We start from the raw sequence: 22,722 nt of genomic DNA on the forward strand, positions 1-22,722 counted from the left end.
AATTGAGAAATAAAATTCTTAATTTCCATCTAAAGTATATTACTATTTTACCATACAAATAACATTTGAATAATGATTTCCTACAAATGCCCTCACTTTTATATCTAAACTTAATACAATTAAGGTTATTTTGGTCAAAAATCAAGAAAATATTTAATTTTTATAAGATCTTCTCGACTCTTATTCAGAAGGTCTAATAATATATGTATATTATATCTTTTGAGACAATTATGGGTCTTGGAAAGCAATTCTGATTGATCAATAAAAATATATTTCAATGTTATTTCTTTTTTATTTTTTCTTAGTTTATCCAATCTATCATAAAAGGTTAAAGATAGTAAAGTAACACTACTTTGATTGTCCTCTAAATGGATGTCTTGTTCTTCTACATGAAGAAAATGAATAAATGAATCAATTAAATTACGAGAGGCTTCGTGAAGTGTTTATTTAGGAGTTAAACTTCCATTTGCCCATATTTCGAGAAATTGTGTCCCACAATCCTAGAATAGGTTTAAAAATTATAAAACTATCCTTTTTGACAATATAATTTTCAAACACCCTCCAATTAATGTTTTAAATTACAAATAAACTCTTTCGATATATGTGCATATGCACATGCCACCTTATAGTTATTATAATAAGATAAAACGGAGTAAAAGTGGTTGGACACAAAAATTTGAGTGGCCATGAATGCTCTCACTTTTATATTTAAATTTAATATAATTAGATTCGTTTAGGTTAAAAACAAGAAAAGTGCAAATCAAAACCCTTTAATTACATTGGTTGTTTTTAAAATTACAAAAATACCCTCAATATTATGTTTTTAAAAGGTAAAAACAAAGTTTTTTTTGTTGAAAAAGATGAATTTTTTATTCTTATTTTAATCGTTCGAGTTACATAACACATTTTAAACGAGAATTATTCAAAAAATAAAATAAAAATATGGAGTATTTTATTACTATGATACCGACTATAGTTGGTTGTCCTACATTGGACTGTGCTACATGCCTAGAAGTCTTACCATGTTAGTCACGCTAGTTCTACTCTATTTTTAATCCGAATTTGAAGATCGATTGATACTTTAAAAATCTCAGTTGAGATGAACGATCTTAACGCTTTTCTCTGGATATTTCGCAAGAATGACTCCAAGCCCATATGATGACTTGCTCGAGTTGTTCCATCTCCACATCTCCTCCCAATTTTAAAATTGGGTTTTGTTAACATGTGCCCTAAGGCAGGCGTCAAGATGCATTAAATACACCTTGAAAAACAAGCAGGAGGGTATTTTTGGTAGAAACTCGTTTTAAGGGCATTATGCACAGGGCTTCTTTATTTCCGAGGTGTATTTAAGGCATCTTACCGTGTGTTTAACGGCACATGTTTCTCAAACGATATCAAAAAGTTCAAAATTTCAAAATCCCAATTAGATAATATAGCCGTTAAGATTCGGTGGCCCTCCTCCTTGTACCTTTCATAATTAAGTATAAAGTTTACCATTTTTTCATTCCCCAAAATACCCTCAGAATTCAAAAAATTTAAGCGCGGCGAAAACTACGGGTACGCAATTTTAAACTAAAATCAAATCTGAGCCGTCCATTTTCCATCTCTAGAAATGCAAAGCTAGACTTCAGCAGAGGTTCCAAGTCAATAACCTTCCTCAGCTGAAGAGAGAGAGAGAGAGAGAGGAAAAATAATGCTTTTCGAAATCCTTCTTGAATCTCGATCTAGGGTTTCTTCCTCAATCTCTCAAAGATCAATTTTTTTTTTTCAGATTTATTTCCAAGATTTCTCAGAAAACCCTAGTTAAAAAGCAGCTGAACTAGCTCTCTGATCGAAAACGATTGCTGGAATTTCTCAGCTTCGGATCTTGTTTCTCAATTCTTCTTTCAGGTATTTCTTCATCTTCATATATAAAGCCACAAATTTCAAGTTCAATTCCTTGTCAATTTGAAGATTTTCCCCTAATAATTCTTTTTAACGTTTTTTTTTTTTTCTTGATTTTTAATTTCTATGGTTTTAAAGTATCAAATTTGTCTGTGACAGAATGTTGAGGGATTTGAAAATCTTTCGGCGTAATTCGGGGAAGAAATCCAATCTGGAGGAAATTGAGAATTTGCCCATAAACCCTACAGATTCTTCTGTAATTCAAACAGGCTCAGATACTATCAGGCCTCCTCTAAACACGATACCAGAGCCAACACAAACCCCTAAATCTGTTCCAGAACCAGAATCTGGTTTCAGGAGCAAACTTGATAGAACCCCATCTAGAGTCCAAGGAAAAGGTAGCAATGCTCCATGGTCGCTTCGGACTCCGGAGAAACAATTAGGGTTTCAATCGAGGAATAAGTTTGGGTGGGCACAGAAGAACGAATCCAGTTCAAATGGAACTGAAACACGCGATGAAGGGAGGACTGACATGAACCACAGTTCGAACAATTTACCGCCGTCGAGCCGTGTGGCTAGTTTTGGGAATGGTGGTTTAACCAATATGACTCCTCGTTCGGTTAGGACTATGGGGAGGGCTACGACCAACCATTCTGAATGTAGTTCAACCCAAAGTACCCCAACCAAGAGTGTCACCAAGCCACTGAATCCGGGGATGATTGGGTCTCGCCCTCCTGTGAACATGGCTGCTCGTGCAGGAAACTCTGCTGCACTTTCGAAAGGAATGTCTTGCGCCCCACCTTTGGTTGTTAATACGGTCGAAGTGCCTCACTTTGAGCTCAGAGAGGATCCATCATTCTGGATGGATCATAATGTGCAAGTAAGCTCTTTTATGTCCCGTCTCGATAGCTTGTGAGATTAATTTACTTCGTCCCAATTTTTTTGTTTAATTTTTATTGATCAGTGTTGAATTTTACAGGTTTTAATACGTGTTCGTCCTCTCAATAGCATGGAGAGGAGCTCACATGGCTACAGCAGGTGCTTGAAGCAGGAGAGTGCACAAAGCATTGCTTGGGTTGGGCAACCGGAGACTCGGTTCACGTTTGATCATGTAGCATGTGAAACGATCAACCAGGTCTGATTTTCTACCAAAGAAACACTAAAATTCACAAAATTGATGTTTTTTAGCTTGTTGAGAGTGGTTTGGAAATTGGGTTTTATGCAGGAGATGCTTTTCAGAGTGGCAGGTCTGCCAATGGTAGAGAATTGTATGTCCGGATACAATAGCTGCATGTTTGCTTATGGTCAGGTACTATTGATATGCACCAAGTTGTTTTTTTTTCTTTGCTTTGTGTAGTACCATACTTGTAAACATGATAGTGTTGAGTTTTTGGAAATAGTAGGTGTACTTTCCTAGATTGAACAGATTAATGAGTTTAGTGGAATTCTATTTGGGATCTCTTGTCTCGACAAGAATTGATAGTTAGTTGACATGTACCTCTAGTTGTGATTTACCGTCTTCTTCCAACAATTTTGTATCTTCCAACTCACTTGTTGGCGAGTTGTATTTGTTACACAAAGAGCTATAATTTTACTCTTGATGCTTGATATGCTCTACTTTTGTTTACAGAAGACTTGAATCCTATTATTTAATATAGTGTAAGTTCTAGACTAGGTCCTGTATGGTGTGCTTTAGTTGGTATATCTCTGTATTTTGCATGTAGACGGGAAAGGTGTTTGAGGTTTCCCAATATAGTGGACATATAATGTGATTTGGGAATCAGTAAGTCCCACCTTAGAGATTCCAAGGTCGGAAATCAACTAGATTAGATGAATGTAAACATCTCGTGTGAGGTTTTTTTTTTTTTTGGAGCATGTGTTACAAGTTTTCCCCGACTGTCGAAAGGATTGCAATGCAGGAGATGATTAGTATCATTTGATCAACTCACATTTTGATCTAGGGGGAATCCTAGTAGGGAACCATTGAATGATGTGTTCCATTCCCCTCTTGTGTTCACATCACATGTGTGTCATATGTGCAGGGAAGACAGTTATTATCATTTGATGAGGTTATGTTTTGATCTAGTCGAGGCCTAGTTTGGAACCATTGAACAGGAATCATTGCATGCTCCGTTCCGTCTCTCTTTGTGTTTGCTCTACATGTCTACCACATGTGCCGCGAAGATAGTTACCATCATATAATCAGTTTATGTTTGATCTAATGGAGGCCTAGTTTGGATCCCTTGAAATGGTATCCCGCTCCCCTTCAGTTGCACTAGATGCAAAACACACATATATGTATGGTTGTCCAATCTTCACAAGAATTCCCTCAGGTGTAGGGGAGATGGTTACTATTGTTTGATCAGGTTATCTTACCAACTGAATGGTATGTTCCATTCCTCTTCATATGTATGGTACATGCATGGGTAGTAGGTATGCATGATTGTCCAACCATCTCAAGAATTCTTTCATAGTTTCTGGGGCTGAAACTTAATCTTCTGGGGAAAAAAGACCTTCCATTCCTTTGTTAAATTTTATTAGTTTGTTCTTGTAGACGGGAAGCGGAAAGACATATACCATGCTCGGTGAGATTGATGAGCTGGAAGTCAAGCCCAGTCCACACCGTGGGATGACACCTCGCATCTTCGAATTCTTGTTTGCGAGAATCAGAGCTGTAACTTCTTTTTCTCTGCCTAATCTCACTGTCACCATTTGAATTTGTACTCACAGTTGTAGCTGATTTATGTTTCATTCCCTATTTTTGATTACAGGAAGAGGAAAGCCGAAGGGATGAAAAATTAAAATACAATTGTAAATGCTCTTTCTTAGAAATTTACAATGAACAAATTACGGATCTCCTCGATCCTTCGTCTACTAATTTGCTTGTAAGTTGACATTCTTTTATGAGCATACATATTTTGCATGAGGAATCTACATTTTCTTTAATTTTCTTGATCCTTTATAACTTTGTAGATACGGGAGGATATTATGAAGGGTGTCTATGTCGAGAATCTTACCGAATTTGAAGTTGAGACAGTGAATGATATTCTTAAGCTTCTGACTCAGGTGACTGATTATTAATTTTTATTATTTTTGTTGTGCTTATGTCAATTATTAATTATTATTTAATTTTCACCATCTCTCAATAGGGTGCTGCAAATAGGAAAGTAGCCGCAACAAATATGAATAGAGAGAGTAGCCGTTCACATTGCGTCTTTACATGTGTGATTGAGAGTAGGTGGGAAAAAGATTCTGCAACAAACCTACGGTTTGCAAGACTAAACCTTGTGGACCTTGCCGGTTCAGAAAGGTAATGAGCAGCCCTAGAATTTGTCGAATTTGCATGGCTTGACTAGCTTGGATTTTTGAACCTATGCTGATAATTTATAGAGAAATTTCTCAAATTGTGATAAACTTTTGACGAAATTCCTGCTCCGGCTAATTGTTCATTTTAATTCCCAAAACATGAAGAGCGAGATCGCAGGTTTTTCAAAATGACAATCTCACTGGTTTAAAGTAGCGAGATCGCTGATTTTTTTTCCTTCAAAGTGACGATTGTGCTGGTTATAAGAGTAACGATCTTGCAGTTTTACAGTGATCTCGCTACTTTAAACCAGTGAGATCATCACTTTGAAAAACCCATGATCTGGATTTTCATGTTTTTGAAATTGAATGAACAGGGAGCCGGAATCGGAATTTCGTCATATTCTGCGCATGAAATGATAATTTACCCTAATTTATAATGTGAGACAGGCAGAAAACTTCTGGTGCTGAAGGTGAGCGTCTGAAAGAGGCAGCAAATATTAACAAATCATTATCTACACTCGGGTACTTCGTTCAACACCATATTGCATATACTGTCATTCTTATGTTGATGGAATAATTTTCTTTGTTACTTGAGCTCTAGCATTGTTCACCTTTGCTCTGTATTTGCATTTGCAGTCATGTAATAATGATTCTAGTGGATGTGGCACATGGGAAGCAACGACATATTCCTTACAGAGATTCAAGATTGACCTTTCTTCTCCAAGTCAGATTCTATATAATGTTCTCTACTGTCCTTGGTCTAGTTTTATCTTTGCATGTTCTTAAGATTGGCTGAAACACATTACAGGATTCACTTGGTGGAAACTCAAAAACAATGATAATTGCTAATGTCAGTCCCTCGATATGGTAGGTCTTGCAATGCATACTTGATTTTTTATTATTTTGACTTGTTCTGTTTTTCCAACAAATTCTGATTGACTTTTTGTTTGCAGCTGTGCAGCAGAAACGCTAAGCACTCTTAAATTTGCTCAGCGAGCAAAACTAATTCAAAACAATGTAATTGTTATATTATTTCTTGATGCTTTACTGATACAACATGATGGACTGTATTTGGTTGGAGCCTAATCAATTTGTATTATTCTACCCTTTTTAAAATGCAAGGCTGTGGTGAATGAAGATGCTTCAGGGGACGTAATTGCATTACAGCACCAAATACAACTTTTAAAGGTTCTACGAAATCTTAGAACTATGTTCATTGATGTTCTCGTGCAAATTTTTTGATTTAAATTTGAATGGTTGAGCTTATTGGGAGGCCTATGGAACAGGAGGAGCTTTCTGTTCTTAAGCGTCAGAATGTATCAAGGTCTCTCTCATTCCGCTCTGCAATCTTTGGAGATACTGACAGGGAAGGACATGATGCTTCACCTGAAGAGATCCTTGAAATGGATTGTGAGAGTGATGATGACTCCCATAAATCTGCATCTTTGGGCGTTGTGAGGATGTCCATTAAACAGGTATTATATCTTTTTCTTAACGTCTTTTCTTCTTCCAAAGATAATGCTGAAACAGTATATGATCTTTGTTTATGTGTCAGTTAAAATCTTTGGAAACCACACTAGCCGGTGCCTTGAGAAGAGAAAAAATGGCAGACACCTCTATCAAGCAACTTGAAGCTGAAATCGAACAATTGAATCGTTTGGTAACTTTCTATCTTTAAACAAACGCGAGAGTCCTTACTTCAATACTTATAACCATGGAACAAATAATGCTTCTCAGGTTCAACAAAGAGAGGAGGATACTCGAGGCACTAAAATGATGTTGAGGTTCCGTGAGGATAAAATTCAAAGAATGGAGTCATTGCTGAGTGGTTTCATGCCTTCTGATACTTATTTCATTGAAGAGAATAATGCTCTTTCCGAAGAGCTTCAATTACTCCGGGCTAGTGTTGATAGGAACCCAGAAGTAATTCGTTTCGCATTGGAAAATATTAGGCTTCTAGACAAGCTCAGAAGGTAAATCTCTTTAATCTTATGGAGCACATCATATGTATACCAAAAACTTGATTAAATGTACTACCTACATTGTGTACTTGTAGGTTTCAAGATTTCTATGAAGAAGGAGAAAGAGAAATACTATTGGAAGAAGTATCTGAACTGCGGGATCAGGTCTTTGTTGCATTTGAGATTAATTCATGGGTTATAGTTTTATTTTCCTTTTTTGTTTCGACTCTTATAGTAAATGTAAGTTATTTGTTTACAGCTGATTCAATTCCTTCCTGGGAATACCAGTCGATATAACCATCCAAATCCGAAAATGACACCTCAGGTTGGTCAATGTTTTCCACCCAAATAGTTCTTTTGCTTGCTATTCCGTTTCATCTGAAAAAATGGTTTTCATGCTCTTCACACTTCTCCTTTGGTTTCATCTGACAATTTCTTCTCTATTGGGCACAGGGCGCTGAACCTATTAATGGAGAAAACAATTCTTACCATTTTGAGGTTGCTTAACATATCCAAGTTTGTTAAGTTACTTATCTTTGTTGGACTGCCTCACATCTCTCACAATATTTTTTTTTTCAGCTTAAAAAAACCCAGAAAGAGCTTGAGGATTGCAGGAATAACTTAAACTCTTGTTTGGAGATCAATGCTAAACTCACTAGGTGATTAGAATCCCGTCTTCTGAATTCCAGTTAATTTGGGTTTTGTTTTTGTATACCCTAGAGCAACTCCAACCACAACCTATTCCAATCTCCATCCCCTCTCAACTGCCATTTTGGGTCGTGAAATCCAAAACAGGGGTCTTCAACGCACTACCCATCCCACTATCCATTTTGGGTTGTGGGATTTTCATGAACCATTATGGGTAGCAAGATACAGCTTCTCCATTTTTTGGAGGGAAACAATTTCAGACCATTGGCTGAATATCAGATCATTTTGGATTTTTTATGAAATGTGGGTTGAATAAAAGATAGTAAAATATTTATGCATAGCAATTTTGGGCAACACAGTTGGAGTGTATCCCCCATGAATATCCAAAGTGGCTATCATCTGTAAGCACGTGGTTATCCATTAATGGAGATGGAGATGGGTATCCCCGTTGATGGAGATGGGTATCCATTAATGGAGATGGAGACGGGTATCCCCATTGAAGTTGCTCTTAGATGTGGCAGTCGTTATTCAAGCTTTTTTGTGCTATTCTGTTCTCCATTTCTACAGGGAAATTAATGATCTGTATTCCCAATTGGACAACCTCAAATCTGCACGCTATAATCATAATGTCGATGATGAACCCCATGCGGTGAATTTTCTTTGTCATGCTTTTTTCTTTATTCACTTGACACAAAATTCTGCAAGTTCTCTTAATGGGTGACGATTGTAATTTTCAGGAGTCCTCAACGAAAGTTCAAACATTTGATGATAATGACTTGCGTGAAGCATTTCAGAAAGAGAAGGCAAGATGGACACATGAAACAGTAATGAAACCCACCGAAGAAATAATGAATTTGGAACTTGAGCTCGATATACTAAAGATCATTCTCCAAGAAGAAAGGCAATCTCGTGGAGAAGCAGAGGAACACGCTTCTTGTTTGAGTAGCCAACTTGAGAAGGCAAACGATAGGTGTTTGAGGATCAGCGCCCAATGTGAAGATGCAAGCCAAAAGTTTCAGGATGCAAAATCTGTACTTGAAGCTCTAGAATCCCAACAAATTCTGTTGATCGACGAGTTGGAGGATTTGAGGGAAAGTAACAACCACCATTTGGAGCTTATGAGTAAACAGGAACGAGAGATATCTGTTTTGAAAGAACAACTTTGTAGTCAAGAACTAAGAACACCGACTTCTTTGGAGCAAGCAGAAAGTGGGGATTCTCTTTTGCAGGTAAAACTGAACAGAATGCAAGATTCTCTTGAAAAGGCTAAGAAGCTGAATACGTGGTACCAAAGTGATCGTGCATTTCAGACATCCCATGAACAAGAAGTTGATGATGTTTGTAGACAAGTTGAGGCTGAAACAGCTGAGGTGATTGTTTGCTTGCAAGAAGAGCTCGCCACTCTTCAGCAACAAGTCAAGGATTCTAGTGCAAAAGAGATGGAGACTAAACATAGCTTGATGGAGCTTCAAGAAAGGCTATATTTGATGACCCTCGACAAAGAATGGTTAGGTGAACAACTCGAGGAAAAAGATGCGGAACTCATAACGTTATCCGATGAATGGGAAAAATTAGCTTGTGAGGTTGAAGAAATTATTTCTGATGGGCATGAGGCACTCAAAGATGCCTCTGATGAGGTGGACTTGATTTTTTGTTCCTTCCCTCAGAGGACTTGGATCCGGGAGAAGGTGGGGAGGATGGTAAGAAACATCTCTGAGAAAGACTCGGTGATTGAAGAACTCCAGAAATGTCTGGAGGAGGCACAAAATACAAGGATAGATATGGAGTGGAAGCTGAGGTCTTTAAGGGGGGCAGCGCTGGCTATTACTGAAGTACAACAGCAAGAAAGAATTGAGAAGGAGAAAGAAGTTGTTATGTTGACTTCAAAACTGGCTGAAAGAACGTCAGTTATAAGAGACTTAGAAAATAAGATTAAGCTGAGGGAAGATCTGATTGGAAAAACGGATACTTGTGCAATGGCAGCTTTTGTGATTGTGAACAGATTGTCGGAGAAAAATTGTGATTCTCTTGCTGTGATTGAAGAAGCTGAGGAAAAGATTCGATCTTTGAAAATGGAATTAGAAGCCTCCAAAGAAAGCTGTGTTAAGCTAAAGCTAAAGCTTTCTGAAGAGGAGGAACTTGTTTGTGCTATGGAAAGGAAGCTAGAAGAGGTCGGGAAAGATGTTCTTTTGAAAACAAAGGATAAACTTGATGAGTTTAAGTTGGGTCTTTCCACACTTAACTCATGTATGAGCGAGTACCCAGGATGGAATGATCCTATATGTGTGGATGGTGATTCTGGGGAACTGGTAAGTAATACTCTTGCTTTTTGTTAAACAGCTTGAACCATATGAAATATTCATTTTGCTGACGTAGTTCTGACCATCACAAGATATTAAGTTTATTAGTTAAATGTCTTTGAACACTTCTGCAGACTGAGATTGAGGAAAGTCGAGGCATCAACAAGAAAGAGTCACATTTTGTTGGGGACAGTTTAGTTAATCCTGGATGGAGTGCTTGCATAGGTATAGATGGTGATTCTAAGGGACTCGTAAGTAATACTCTTATTTTTCTATTAAACAGCCTAAACCATCTGTACTATTCATTTTGTTTTGTTAATTAAAATGTATTTGACACTTTTGCAGACTGAGATCAAAACAAGTGAAGACGTCAGCAAGCAAGAATCGCGGTTTGTTGGGGACATGAAAGATGATACTACAGAGAGTTCTTTTAAAATAGGCAAGACTGTGAATGGCTTCCCATGCAAACTGGAAAATTTGGAGTCTGAAAGAGCTCATCAAGATGTCTGTGATACAGATCTGCCCATTCTTCTTCTAAGAAAGGAATTGGAGTCTGCGCTCAAAAGCTTAAAAGGAGTACAAGCCCAGATGGTCAAACTGCTTAAAGAGAAAGAGGAGATCAGCAAATCTGAGAAACAGAGTCGAAAAAGCATGGAAATTCTGAATTCTCAAGTACTTACACTACAGGAGAAGGTAAGCAACACAGAAAAGCAATCTGATCTAAAAATGACGGAGTTGGATCATAAGCTTCAGACAGTTGAACAAATGGCACAAGAAGCTGGCACTTATTGGTTCCAAAAGAAGGAGGTAATTTATTTTCCATTTCTTCTGTGCTATGCCATACCATGTGTTTTAAAGCTCATTTGTGGTAGCTGGGTGTCTTTGTTGTCCTTGTTTTCGTAATTCCCATTTGACTTCATTTATAAGGAACTTTAATAATACGAATCTTCTGAACTGTTGCTCTGCGTCACGGTCCCGTTGGGAGACCCAATGTTTTTCCCCTTTTTGAAGAAGCAATAAAGTTCCGAAATGGCCACAATGCTCAACAATGTTCTAGTGAAAGCTTTACAATGTGCTAGAGGAATATGGAATATTCTGGAGAAGTGTGCATAGATCTAGAGAAAACTAAGGGGATTCTCTAGTGTACCATAAGCATTGCATGTAATTTTGTATATCGTGGGAAGAGTCTAGAGTAGAGATGTTCACATTTATCTTAAGAAGTTTCTCGAAAATGGAAATAATGGTAAGTTTTAGTCTACATCAGGAGGTAGAGATCCATATAAGGGGGTGGGGGGTGGGTCTCCATTTCCATTCCACTGGGATCACCAAAACCACTTATAGGTGAGAGTAACACAAGTTTTCATTCCATACATCTGAATTGTTCTTTGAGTAGGTGATTGCCTTAAAAGTTGTATCAAAGAAAGGTTGAGGTTGTGGTATCAGAGTTGGTTAAGAGGAACCTGATTTAGGGCATAGTGACAAAGTTGGGGTTCGAGGATGATTTGCCAAGGAAATAATTTAAATAAAGGCCAAAAAGTCCATAAAAAAATTGAGAATATTTAAAAATAGGATATACATTGTTAATTATGGAAAATATAAAAAATATGTATTTCATAGATTAAACGAAATTTCATGTTATAAAAATGTGGTTTTTCATTTTGAACACAATTTTAAACAAAATTTCATATTAAACTTAATATAATTATTTTCTCTTCCAATTTTCTTGTATAAGTCAAGAATAAATTGCCAATCAGAAGAGTCCAATTGATTACAAATTTTTCAAAAAGTCAGATAATTTTTTCACTATGGCTTAGGGGAAGACCAAGTCTAGGGAGTGTTATGCCTAGGTTCAAAGGAACCTAGTCTGTAGGAAGGCTAGTTGGTATCATGGCCATATTCAAAGAGGAAGTTTGTTAAGAGGAAGGCTAGATTTAGGGGAATTTGGTAGCGAAGCTTTAACGGAAGTTGGCATTGAGGTCGCACTTCAGAGAAAGTGACAGCAAGCAAGTCAGGCTAGGAGGTGGTCTAGTATTATGCACCTTGAGTTTGGCAAGTGATGAAGAACCTAAAGAAGTAACTTGGAAAGGCCAAATTTGTTGTTGTCGTGGCTTGGAAGGCAATGTGAATGGGCATCTTGGCTAGTTGTATGTCAGGAGGTCTTGAAGAGGTAACCTGACAACAACAAGGATGCATGTCTTTACCTTGAGCAAAGAGAGGAATGACCAAGGAAGTGGCTTGGAGAAGAGAAGGATGATTGTGTTTGACGATGGTGTCAATACAATTAGTTGGGGAATTGTGTCATGGTCCTGTTGTGCAACTTAAGATATCCCCCTTTTATTGAGTCATGAGGGCTTAAAAGTTATAGAATGCGCTAGAAAAATGTAGAGTAGTTTGGATGGAAGGATCTAGAGAAATTTAGGAGATTCTCTTATATACTATAAGAGGTTTATATAATCCTATCTATCATTGGAAGATTCTAGAGCTGAGGTGTTTTTGAACAGTTCTTGACGTATAATTGGAAGATTTTAGAAAATGTAAAAATGTAGAGTTCTCAAAAACTCATCCCCAAGTCCTTTATATAAAGGGAGAGGTGGTCTTTTGTATATTTCAATCCAGGATTTACCCAAACCACTCAAAGAAAATTAATGCAATAAGTGGAAATTAATACAATTTTTGGAAATGATGAAATTGTTGTAGAAATGACATAAATATTATGGGTATTTTCAGTGAAATTGTGGAAAATGATAAAATAACCATTAAAATATACTCATTAAGTCATCAAGAAATAGTAAACAACCATATGGAGTGTGGAAATGATGGTCAACGTTCTGCTACACATACGCTCAAATTTTTTAGAGTTTGACAATGATAAACATAAATACTCTACATGTAAATGAGGATAATAATATCACATTAACTACATCATCAAGAAATAGTAAACAATAGTATGGAGTGTGGAGATGATGATCAACAACGTTCTACTACACATACACTCAAGTATTTGAGAGTCTAACAGTGCTAAACAATAGTACTCTAAATGAGGTTAATTAATATGTAAAACACTTGCTTTCACGAACAAACTATTAAACATGCACGCATGTGTTATTATTACTTTTTATATTTTTGAATATGTAGGAATAAATTACTAATTTATCCAACTAATTGAATATATATGATGGTATGCGTGCTCATTTGAATGTACTAATTTTTTCAGCTAATTAGAACACCTTATTAGTGAATACTATTATTTATAATTTGCAAGGACTTTCTACAAGCATTTTAGAATTTTTGAATAATTTTTTCTGTCGAAGTTTATCATTCACCAAATATTTTCTCTGAAATCTTGCATTTTTATTTCTAAAACTTGATTATTTTGGTGGAAGTTCACTATTCACTAAAATATTTTGTGAAATGAATAGTGATTTTCATAGAAATATGTACAAAAAGAAACGTTGGTTAAATTTCGTGTTGGACCTTATGCAAATTGAAATATTTCGCTATAATTCTAGAAATAAGTCAAAATTAATACTATGCTTAGAGATGAGAGTAGTACAAATTCTATTTCTTTAAATTTCAATCGTTCTTTTTGGGTGAGTGCTGCCTTCCTGTGTTGAGGGAACTCTTACAATTCATGGGGGAAATCTGACTTGGGCTACATCTGGGGATTAGCTTGAGTTCCTCACTGGCGTTGTGCGTTGGGAGGTTAGTTTTGTGGCATATGGCATATAATTGGCACTGGAACACATGGTTCACACTATTTTTTTTTTTTTTTGGGCAAGAGGGGAGGGGGGGACTCACCACTCAATGGATTCCCACAGGAATATCACCAAAACATTTCGATCCAATTTGATACTAGTAATAATTTAATTTTAGTTTCTTTAGACTCAATTCCATGGGTCTTTTTTTCTGTTCATCCAAAAATATGTAATAGATTCAATTGTTGAATCATCTGATCCGGTAGTACCGATTTAGATACCCCAGATGGGATGCTTGTCTGTCATTTAATAAGGCCCTCGATAAACCGTATTTCCCCACAACTGAACTTGATCTTTTATAATGATTTTACGCAGGTGCTTGAGCTTGAGCTCAGTGAAGCAAAACTGGTTGCAGCACAGAAAAATGCCGAGGCTTCTAGTCTGCTTGCAAAATTTGAAGAGGCTCAAGGAACCATAAAAGAAGCAGATTTGATGGTAAATGCACTGATGACAGCAAATGAAGCTTCAAAACTTGAAACAGAAAGGCTTAAGAGAGTGGAGGGCGCATTAACAAATGAAAGAGACTTCTTAATCGATGAGGCTCGATGTTTGCAATCCTCTATTGATCAGAAGGATCAGCAATATAACAATCTGGAAAAGCAGTATTGCTCAGATCTGTTGGAAGCAAGAAACCTCTTTATATCATTGGAGGATATTATTATACAGGTCCAGACCACTTTCAAGGAGGAATTCAAGTCAATTGTGTGTGATTTACAATGCTTGAAGTCCCAGCTTTTACACTCAACTAAGTTAACAAGGTCATGGTTGGAGGATATCTGGTCCGACATAATTGTAAAAGATTGTGCTGTGTCGGTGTTACACCTGTGTCACATGGGAGTTCTGTTGGAGGCGGTGACCGGACTAAATGTGGAAAATGGACTGCTTCATCATGGGTTGTGTGAATCAAACTCTGTCATAGCTGACTTAAGGGAGCACAATTCGAAAGCAAAGAGAGAACTCGAGATGTGTAGAATTCTAAAGGGAAAACTTCTGGTTGACATCAAGAACAGCTTTGATCGCATATCGAGGAAAGAAGATGAAACTGGAAAGCTCAGTGGCAAGTTAAGCTCTTTTGAGAAGAAAATATTGGATTTACAACTCCAAGAAGAGTTTATGATGGCTAGGTCAAACTCCATGGGTTCTGAACTTATGGTTTTGATGAAAGAGTTGGACTTGAGTAGCACAAATGCATCAAAAACCCTCTCGGATCAAGAGGAGCTTATAAAATCTCAGGTTGAGATTTTTATGATGGACTTAACTGCCAAAGACTTTGAATCATTTATCTTGGCATCGGAGTTGAAACAGATGTCTTTCCAAAAAGTTGATTTGGAGAGAGAGCGAGTGACATTAAGTGCGGTTCTTGAAAATTTAAAGAAAGAAGTCATCTTTCTTAGGGTAGAAGTTGAACTGGAAAAACACTTGTTTATGGATACTGAAGCAGAAATGGATCAAGTAAACAAGGTTCTTGAATGTGACATTCAATCACTAAAGGAAATTGTTTGTTCAAACGATACGTTAAGAGATGAACTTACTGAAGTCAAGGAAACTAAAGAGAGGTTATCAGCTCGAGTCCAAGTACTTGAAACTGAAACTAAACAACTTATTGAAGATTTAGGAATGAAGGAAACAGAATTGGACAGGAAAGTGGTGGAGCTAACCAAAATGAGCTCCATTGAGGAGGAAAATGAGACTCTGAAAAATGAGGTAAGGAAGCTGAAGGAGGATTACTGCAGAGTCCACGGAGATTTACAGGAGAAGAAATCTGAATTCAAATCTTCTTTTAACCGCATACTTGTCTTCGATGAGGAGAACCGTGTGTTGAAGGAAAAAACTTGCTACTTGGAGACTTCCATTGCCAGTCTACATGCCAATCATGACATGAAAAATGCAGAATTGGAGGAACTTCGACATTCTCAATCAATCATTGAAGAGGAGCTTAGTTCAAGAACCCATGATTTAGAAGTCCAAACTAACATGATAAATGCCTTAAATGAAGAGAATAGTTCTTTAAGAAGAGATCTTATGTCTGTTAAGCAAAATAAGGATGAAATCATTTCCTTGCTAAGCTTGAATGGTAAACACAGTGTTGATTCAGTCCAAACTGTAAATATGGTGGAGAAGAGAATATTTGATGTAGTTGGTGTGAAGAATATTGCATTATTAGATAAAATGTTTCAAGAAATCTGCGAAAATGAAGAAAGGGCATCCAAGCTCTCCGTTGAGTGTGAGTGCTTGGAGAAATTCGCTAATGAACTGATATCTGAAAATTTCTCTCTTAAGGCTGAGTTGTCCAGGAAAGATGAAGTCTTGAAGGGCATGTCGTTTGATTTGAGCTTATTGCAGGAGTCGGCATCTAATGCAAAGGACCAAAAAGATGAATTTTTAGAAATAGTGGCTGCAATGGAGTCCTTAGAAGATGACCTTGCGTTAAGGTCAGATGAACTCAATGAGACCATTAATCACAACCAAATGTTGGAAGCTCAATTGCAGGAGAAAATCAAATTGATATCCGCTCTTGAGTTGGATATCTCAAAAGAGCGGAAGTCGCTAGAAGTGGTTATGGTTGAGAACGTCGAGCTGAAAACTCAAATGGAAGATGCCTTAGTGGTGAAAAGTTCCATTGAAAATGATTTAACAGAGAGAAGTAACCTAACAGAGAGGTTAGAAGAGGAACTCTTTCAAATGGACAATGCCTTCGGTCAGATGACTACTTTCCTGGAAGGATTGAAGAACGATTTGAACAAAGTTACTAGTGAGAGGGATCACCTTGATTCTGTCGTACATACGTTGAAAGAGAAGTTGGAAATGGCGCAGACTCTAGCAGAAGAAAATGAAGCTATTGCCATCGAAGCTCGACAGGTTAGCTAGCCCGGTTTGTTAATTTTAAATTGTGTCACCTGTGGTTTGTTTCCTAATTCATGTTTTTTCTATGAATCGTAGATAGCTGAGTCAAGAAAGACTTATGCTGATGACAAGGAAGAGGAGGTAAAGCTGCTAGAGAGGTCTGTGGAAGAGCTAGAATGTACCGTAAATGTTTTGGAAAACAAGGTGAACTTTTGAATTCTTATACTACATTTTGTTGTACTTCTTGATCTTCTCTCATACCTTGGTCTTCTTCCACTTCGTTAGGTGGATATAGTCAAAGGAGAGGCTGAAAGGCAACGGTTGCAGAGAGAGGAGCTAGAGATGGAGCTTCAAGCAATAAGACATCAGATGATGACCGTACAATCTTCTGGTGCGACCGTGGATATAGAAATGCAGAATATTAAAAGTGGATATACTGACTTGCAAAGGTTTGGAAGCCATTATAACATGTTCTCCCTTATTGCATAGACTTCTAGAAGTTTGGCATGTAAACACCTCAATCATTTTTTCCTTTTACACAGGCATCTTGAAGAGAAAGAGAATGATCTGCAAGATGCTAAAAAACAAATAATATTTTTGGAGAAATATAGGTCTGAGAAGGATGCTGAGGTAAGCCTTTCTAGGCATTTTTTTCTGTTGCTCTGTGTTAACCAACCAACTACTCCAAAAGACTGATCTATTTGAGAGGGAGAAAACTATGAGTATATAAGAGGGTCACGGGGTTAACTGGGGTATGACACACCCGAGAGTGTACGAAAATATACACTCAACACTCCCCCTTACCCATAAGGGTGGAAAGATTCGAACTCGTGACCTATACGAACCTAGCGCTCTGATATCATGTTAACCAACAACTACTCCAAAAGACCAATCTATTGGAGAGGGGGAGAACTATGAATAAAAGAGGGTCACGGAGCTCAAGTAGGGTATGACACATCCGTGAGTGGAGGAAAATATACACTCAACACTCAGTAATTTTTATTTGTGACATAGCTAAAAATAGATTGAAGATATGTTGCCAAATAAATAAGTTTCACCACTAACTATGTTTATCAACAGATCTCTCAATGCAAAGCACATATTTCTGAGCTGAATTTGCATGCAGAAGCACAAGCACGTGAGTACAAGCAAAAGGTTGGTTACCACTCTCCGCTTTATCGAAATAAAGATTGCAAGATATATTTTTTCCTTGTTAAATTTTCTGAATCTGATTGGTTCTAAACCAGTTCAAAGCATTGGAAGCCATGGCTGAACAAGTCAAACCCGAACCTGCATCCTCCCACCTTGCAATCTCGTCATCAACTAAACTAGAAAAAAATGCATCAAAGTCTAGAGGATCGGGTTCCCCTTTTAAATGCATTGGATTGGGCTTAGCACATCAAATAAACTCTGAGAAGGATGAGGAGCTCACTGCGGGGAGGCTTCGAATCGAAGAGCTTGAAGGATTAGCTGCAAGTCGACAGAAAGAGGTAAGTTGATCACACCACTTGGTATGACCTTTCCTTTCACCTTTTGACGGGCACCCATTGTTCTAAATTTGAAATTCGTGTGCTTCTCTTTCAGATATTCATGCTGAATGCTAGACTAGCTGCTGCGGAGAGCATGACCCATGATGTAATTCGTGATTTATTGGGAGTAAAGTTGGATATGAGCAACTATGCTGTAAGATTATGATTTATGCCTTATTCCTTAAATTTGTTCATCTTCATTGATATTTTCTATCTTGAACTTAGTTCGTGTAAACAGAAGAATACTGTGTTAGGGTCCTTTGTGCCATGTAAATCCAGTGCACTATCTTCCTACCTATGCTTACTGCCTTCTACTTTTCAATCTAGTCACTCTTGGATCTTCAACAAGTGCACAAAATAACAGAGAAGGCTCAGTTCCACAGTGAAGAATCCCTAGTAAAGGTTAGATTTGGTGATTTTGTTAGAAATTTTTATTTATTTTTCTTTTCTCCTTATTGTGTTACTGAGGGCTATTTTTGTTTTTTTTTTGGGTATGTCTGTTATACAGGAGGAAGAGGTGGTCAAACTGAAGCAGCAGCTGAATGACTTTATTGAAGAGAGACAAGGGTGAGAAACTGCTAACTCAATCATGGTTTCAAAACTCAGTTTGACCTCTCGTCTCGTCCATGGAACAGACCGAGTTGTCTCGGACTAGTCAACTTGTTTCAAACGAGATAAACCATTTAACTCGGTCTAGAATGATTTATTCATGTATATATTTAAATGAAAATTATTATAATTTTTTTTAATAAAATAAGGTAGATTAGAAGATGTTTAGTCATAAAATCATGTTTTAATTTATATAATAAATAGTTAAATTCTAAAAAAATATTTTAAGTTTTTCTGACTCAGGATTTTCAAAATATCGTCCAAGTCATCTCCTTTATCTCAAGAGATGGTGTGAAGCCTGAGATGCCTTGTAAATCCGTGTCATTACTAAACGATACCGAGATGACTTGGGTGTGAAGTCTGAGACGCCTTGTAAATCCGTCTCGTTGCTGAACAATACCGAGATGACTCAGGCGAGTCTTCTCGGTCTCGGATGAGATTTAAAACCATGAACTCAATAGCCTCAAGTTTTGTGATCCTAAGTGTCTTTCGATTCCCAGAATGCTTAAGTTGTATGTATGTTTTATTTGTAGATGGCTGGAGGAAATAAACCGAAGGCATGCAGAGATGGTGGCCGCACGGATTGCATCTGAAAAGCTTCGGCAGCGAGATCAGTTTCTCACAACAGAAAACGAAATGTTGAAGGTTTGAATTGATTGTCTTGTTTGTTTAAGGGTTGGTAACAGAGGGATGTCTTTGGGTATTTAAACTTTTGATCATCTTTGGTACTTATAAAACTTTGTAGATGGAGAATGTGAATCATAAGAACAAGGTGATGCAACTTGAAGACGAGGTGAAGAAGCTGTCCGGTCAGCAAAACCTCCAGCAACGCATTCATCACCACGCGAAAATTAAGGCAGGAAATCTTTAAACCCCAACTTTACTTCATGGTTAAAAAAATGTCAAAATCAAAATCCAAGTTGGATTAATGTTTAATGTGATTTGTTTCAATGAAACAGGAAGAAAACAATTCGCTAAAAAATCAAAACGTAGACTTAAGTACTAAGCTGCGACGAACGGAGATCATTCTTTCACGTGTGAAGGAAGAGCTATCCTTATATCGGGCTTCTAATGGTAGGAGTCCCTCTATTGATTTCGATGAGGAACAACGATTGAATAATAAACTAAAGGTTAGCATTCATTCTTCTTCAGTAGTCTTTGGCCTGGAAAAAAATGTGTTATTTCTGAAAGTGGGGTGAGATTTGGATGACCTAATGGACTAGATAAATCCAACATAACAGGAAAACGAAGAGGAGAGGCTCCAATTAGCACAGAAGCTGTTGAGCTTGTGTACCAGCATTTTAAAGGTTGCTGCGAATTTCTTAATCCCTACTTCAAATGTTTCCTTCGACACAACGGATTTTTTTTTTTCTTTTTCATTCTTAACATGTAAAATGATCATCAAAATTCTGGTTTGAACCCAAATTACAGGCAGCTGGAATAACACGACCTGTATCCGAAATAAGTCCTTCAATGGCAGAAGATGCACTCGAACAGCTTAAAGATCGGGTTGCTTCACTGGAAAGAGAATTGCAAGATTTGACATTTAAGGTGACGGGGGGACGGGTTCTGTTCCATTTGCTTATATTTTCAAATGCATAGAACATTGAAAGTTTGAAAATGGATGCTTACAAGTAGATGACTACTTATTTTGCAGAGTAGAATAACCAACGAGAGAATTCGATTGTCTGAGCTGAAACAACAATCATCACCATTAAACTCAAGAACATACGAGGACTCTTCGAGATCACAAAGTCCATTTCTCACTGCTTTAAGTCGATAAATCCATCTGCGAGGCAAAGGGGGGATAGGATGGTATTCACCTGCATTGTTAGAATTTTTGGTTAACAGTTTGGATGTTCGACGTTGGGCAGGCTTTTGTTCTGTAAATTATTTATATATCTATGATAGAAGCTGGTTGAGCTGTTTGATTAATTCTTTTGTAGCTGTGAATATCCTGCGAATTTATATCAAATGAAATTAAAATGTTGCATTTGTCTGAATGTTTACAAATTTTTGGAAGGTGTGATCCAAGGTATTTGAATATAGTAGAGAAGGTGTGATCTATGGTATTTGATATGTATAGACCATGGTCACGTTGTGCCTATATTCTACCATATATTGTACTTTTCTCTTAGAAAATGCAATGAATTCTATATTCCTTGATAATACATAAAAAAGAAAAGATAAACTTGCCAATTGGGGAGATGTTGGTGATATTCATCAGCCTAGGTGGTGAGCGTTTTGGTTTATGGGCCCGTGAAAGTTCATTAGAGTTTATCGAGTTAGCCCAATTTTTATGCGCCTCCCCCCCTCCCAATTATTTCTCTAAGTAGATGTGTTTGTGGCGTTTTGGAGAAAGGGGTTTAAACCTCCAAACTTTCTTCCTCTACAATGGCTTTATGTATGTTGTTTGAAGATACCAATGTTGGACTGTTTGATTGACTTAGTGTTCTGTGCAGATTATCAATAAAATATAAAAGAGAACAAAATAAATAAAAACCTTGGCAAGCAAGGGTCGATTCACAAAGACAACATTAATCCAATAATTTTTTACTTAAAAACAATCACGGTTCGAAGTATTAAGGAAAAAATAAAATTATTCTAAGATAAACTAGAATAGAAATCACAATGTAAATAATTAGATCAGTTAAATCCATCAAAACAAGTTATCTTATCAATTTATTTGTTTACTTATTATCTCGATCCAATTAATAAAGCTAATGTTATTGGATCGAAAAATGAAATCTGTTAATCCAAATAATGAATCTAAATTTTGTGATAATATTCTAATAAGACGAAATCAAAAGGTTTTATTTCAAATATCTAATAAAACATAGTTAAACTGGAACTTATCTAAAATTAAACTATCAAAATCAGGAGAATAATTATTCTATCAAATGATCACTACTTAATAAATTGATATAACAATAGAGCATTGAAGCATGATTAAAACAAATAATTATCTAGGATGATCTTGTTTAAACTACATCGACCTCTCTAAAGGAGGTCTAGCCATAAATTATAACAAGAATAATAAAAGTAAGATAAAATAAAATAAAATAAAGAAAAGATTGGGAAGAAAGTACTGTTCCTTTTATTACTCTTCACCTGAAACTAGTAGAGAATTTCTAATGTTTACAAAGTTTGAATAGAAAGTAAACCTAAAAAAAATTAGGAAAGATAGGAAATAATAAGAGAAGAGATGATTCATAAGCTTTTGTCTGGTCTCTTATGTGTAGACACCCGAATTTGAGCGGGCCCTCGACGCCAAAATACCCAAAAACAAAAATAAAAACCGTATTGGGCCCTCAAAGCCATACCTTCAAAAGTCTTGTTTTCCTCAAAATAAATGGGCCAGTCCTATTCACGTGGCCCATGAATCCAAAACCACCATCTATTCCATCCAAGCCCAATCATTCTTATTAAATCCAAGTCCATCCTCATTATCATTCAAGGCCCGATCCAAGCCCACACCCAAACCCAAACTACTTTATCCAACATTAACCCAACCCAATCTAAACCCAACTCCTAACCTAAGCCCAATTCACTACCCAAACCCAATCCAACCGAGCAATCTCAGAAACCAATCACCAACTAAATACACAAAATGACCCATGTCATCATCTCCTTCCACCGCCCGCATCCAAAAATCAACTCAACCCATAAGCCTACCCTAACCTAACCTAGGACCCAGCCGCGCATCATCAGGAACCAACGCCAGCACTCCCCGCCAAAAAGCCCATCACGGCCCGCCAAAAAGCAACTCAACCCAGAACCCGACCCGAACCGGGCCCCAGCCCTCTCATCAGCAGGAACCAAGCCATCACGGCCCTCCAAAAAGCCCATCACTGCCCGCCAAAAAGCAACGCAACCCATGAAGCCT

The 22,722-nt window shown here is 37.1% G+C and overlaps 1 protein-coding gene across 2 annotated transcripts; it reads left to right on the forward strand.

Annotated features, from left to right (window-relative positions):
• Positions 1 to 1,647: 1,647 nt before the first annotated feature.
• Positions 1,648 to 20,839, forward strand: POK2 (phragmoplast orienting kinesin 2). Of its 2 annotated transcripts, XM_086439427.1 has the most exons (39): positions 1,648 to 1,890; positions 2,044 to 2,764; positions 2,864 to 3,019; positions 3,110 to 3,193; positions 4,439 to 4,558; positions 4,656 to 4,769; positions 4,858 to 4,950; positions 5,034 to 5,194; positions 5,638 to 5,712; positions 5,827 to 5,914; positions 5,999 to 6,057; positions 6,144 to 6,207; positions 6,313 to 6,378; positions 6,477 to 6,665; positions 6,746 to 6,850; positions 6,928 to 7,163; positions 7,247 to 7,316; positions 7,411 to 7,476; positions 7,605 to 7,649; positions 7,731 to 7,810; positions 8,367 to 8,448; positions 8,537 to 10,108; positions 10,234 to 10,350; positions 10,445 to 10,906; positions 14,170 to 16,713; positions 16,795 to 16,902; positions 16,984 to 17,147; positions 17,241 to 17,328; positions 17,779 to 17,853; positions 17,946 to 18,188; positions 18,283 to 18,381; positions 18,555 to 18,629; positions 18,736 to 18,794; positions 19,370 to 19,481; positions 19,582 to 19,692; positions 19,796 to 19,966; positions 20,078 to 20,143; positions 20,268 to 20,387; positions 20,494 to 20,839. In XM_086439427.1, the coding sequence occupies exons 2-39, from the start codon at positions 2,045 to 2,047 to the stop codon at positions 20,617 to 20,619; spliced, it is 8,985 nt and encodes a 2,994-aa protein (XP_086295553.1). In that variant the 5' UTR covers positions 1,648 to 1,890; position 2,044; the 3' UTR covers positions 20,620 to 20,839. The 2 variants fall into 2 exon arrangements, 1 of the variants encoding a protein (XP_086295553.1); XR_015177567.1 differs by lacking the exons at positions 19,370 to 19,481; positions 19,582 to 19,692; positions 19,796 to 19,966; ... (1 more) ...; positions 20,268 to 20,387; positions 20,494 to 20,839 and having other exon boundaries at positions 18,303 to 18,381.
• The last annotated feature ends 1,883 nt before the right edge of the window (positions 20,840 to 22,722 follow it).

Source organism: Akebia trifoliata, chromosome 4, assembly GCF_017979445.1.
Source record: "Akebia trifoliata isolate Shusen 1 chromosome 4, ASM1797944v1, whole genome shotgun sequence".
NCBI classification, from domain to species: domain Eukaryota; kingdom Viridiplantae; phylum Streptophyta; class Magnoliopsida; order Ranunculales; family Lardizabalaceae; genus Akebia; species Akebia trifoliata.

What these genes read in the sequence shown, in the direction of transcription:
- POK2 (XM_086439427.1), top strand. Translation starts at nt 2,045, where the DNA reads ATGTTGAGGGATTTGAAAATCTTTCGGCGTAATTCGGGGAAGAAATCC. An exon ending in TTGCCATCGAAGCTCGACAG is followed by an intron (nt 16,714 to 16,794) that starts GTTAGCTAGCCC and finishes TATGAATCGTAG; the next exon opens with ATAGCTGAGTCAAGAAAGAC. An exon ending in GATTGAATAATAAACTAAAG is followed by an intron (nt 19,967 to 20,077) that starts GTTAGCATTCAT and finishes CCAACATAACAG; the next exon opens with GAAAACGAAGAGGAGAGGCT.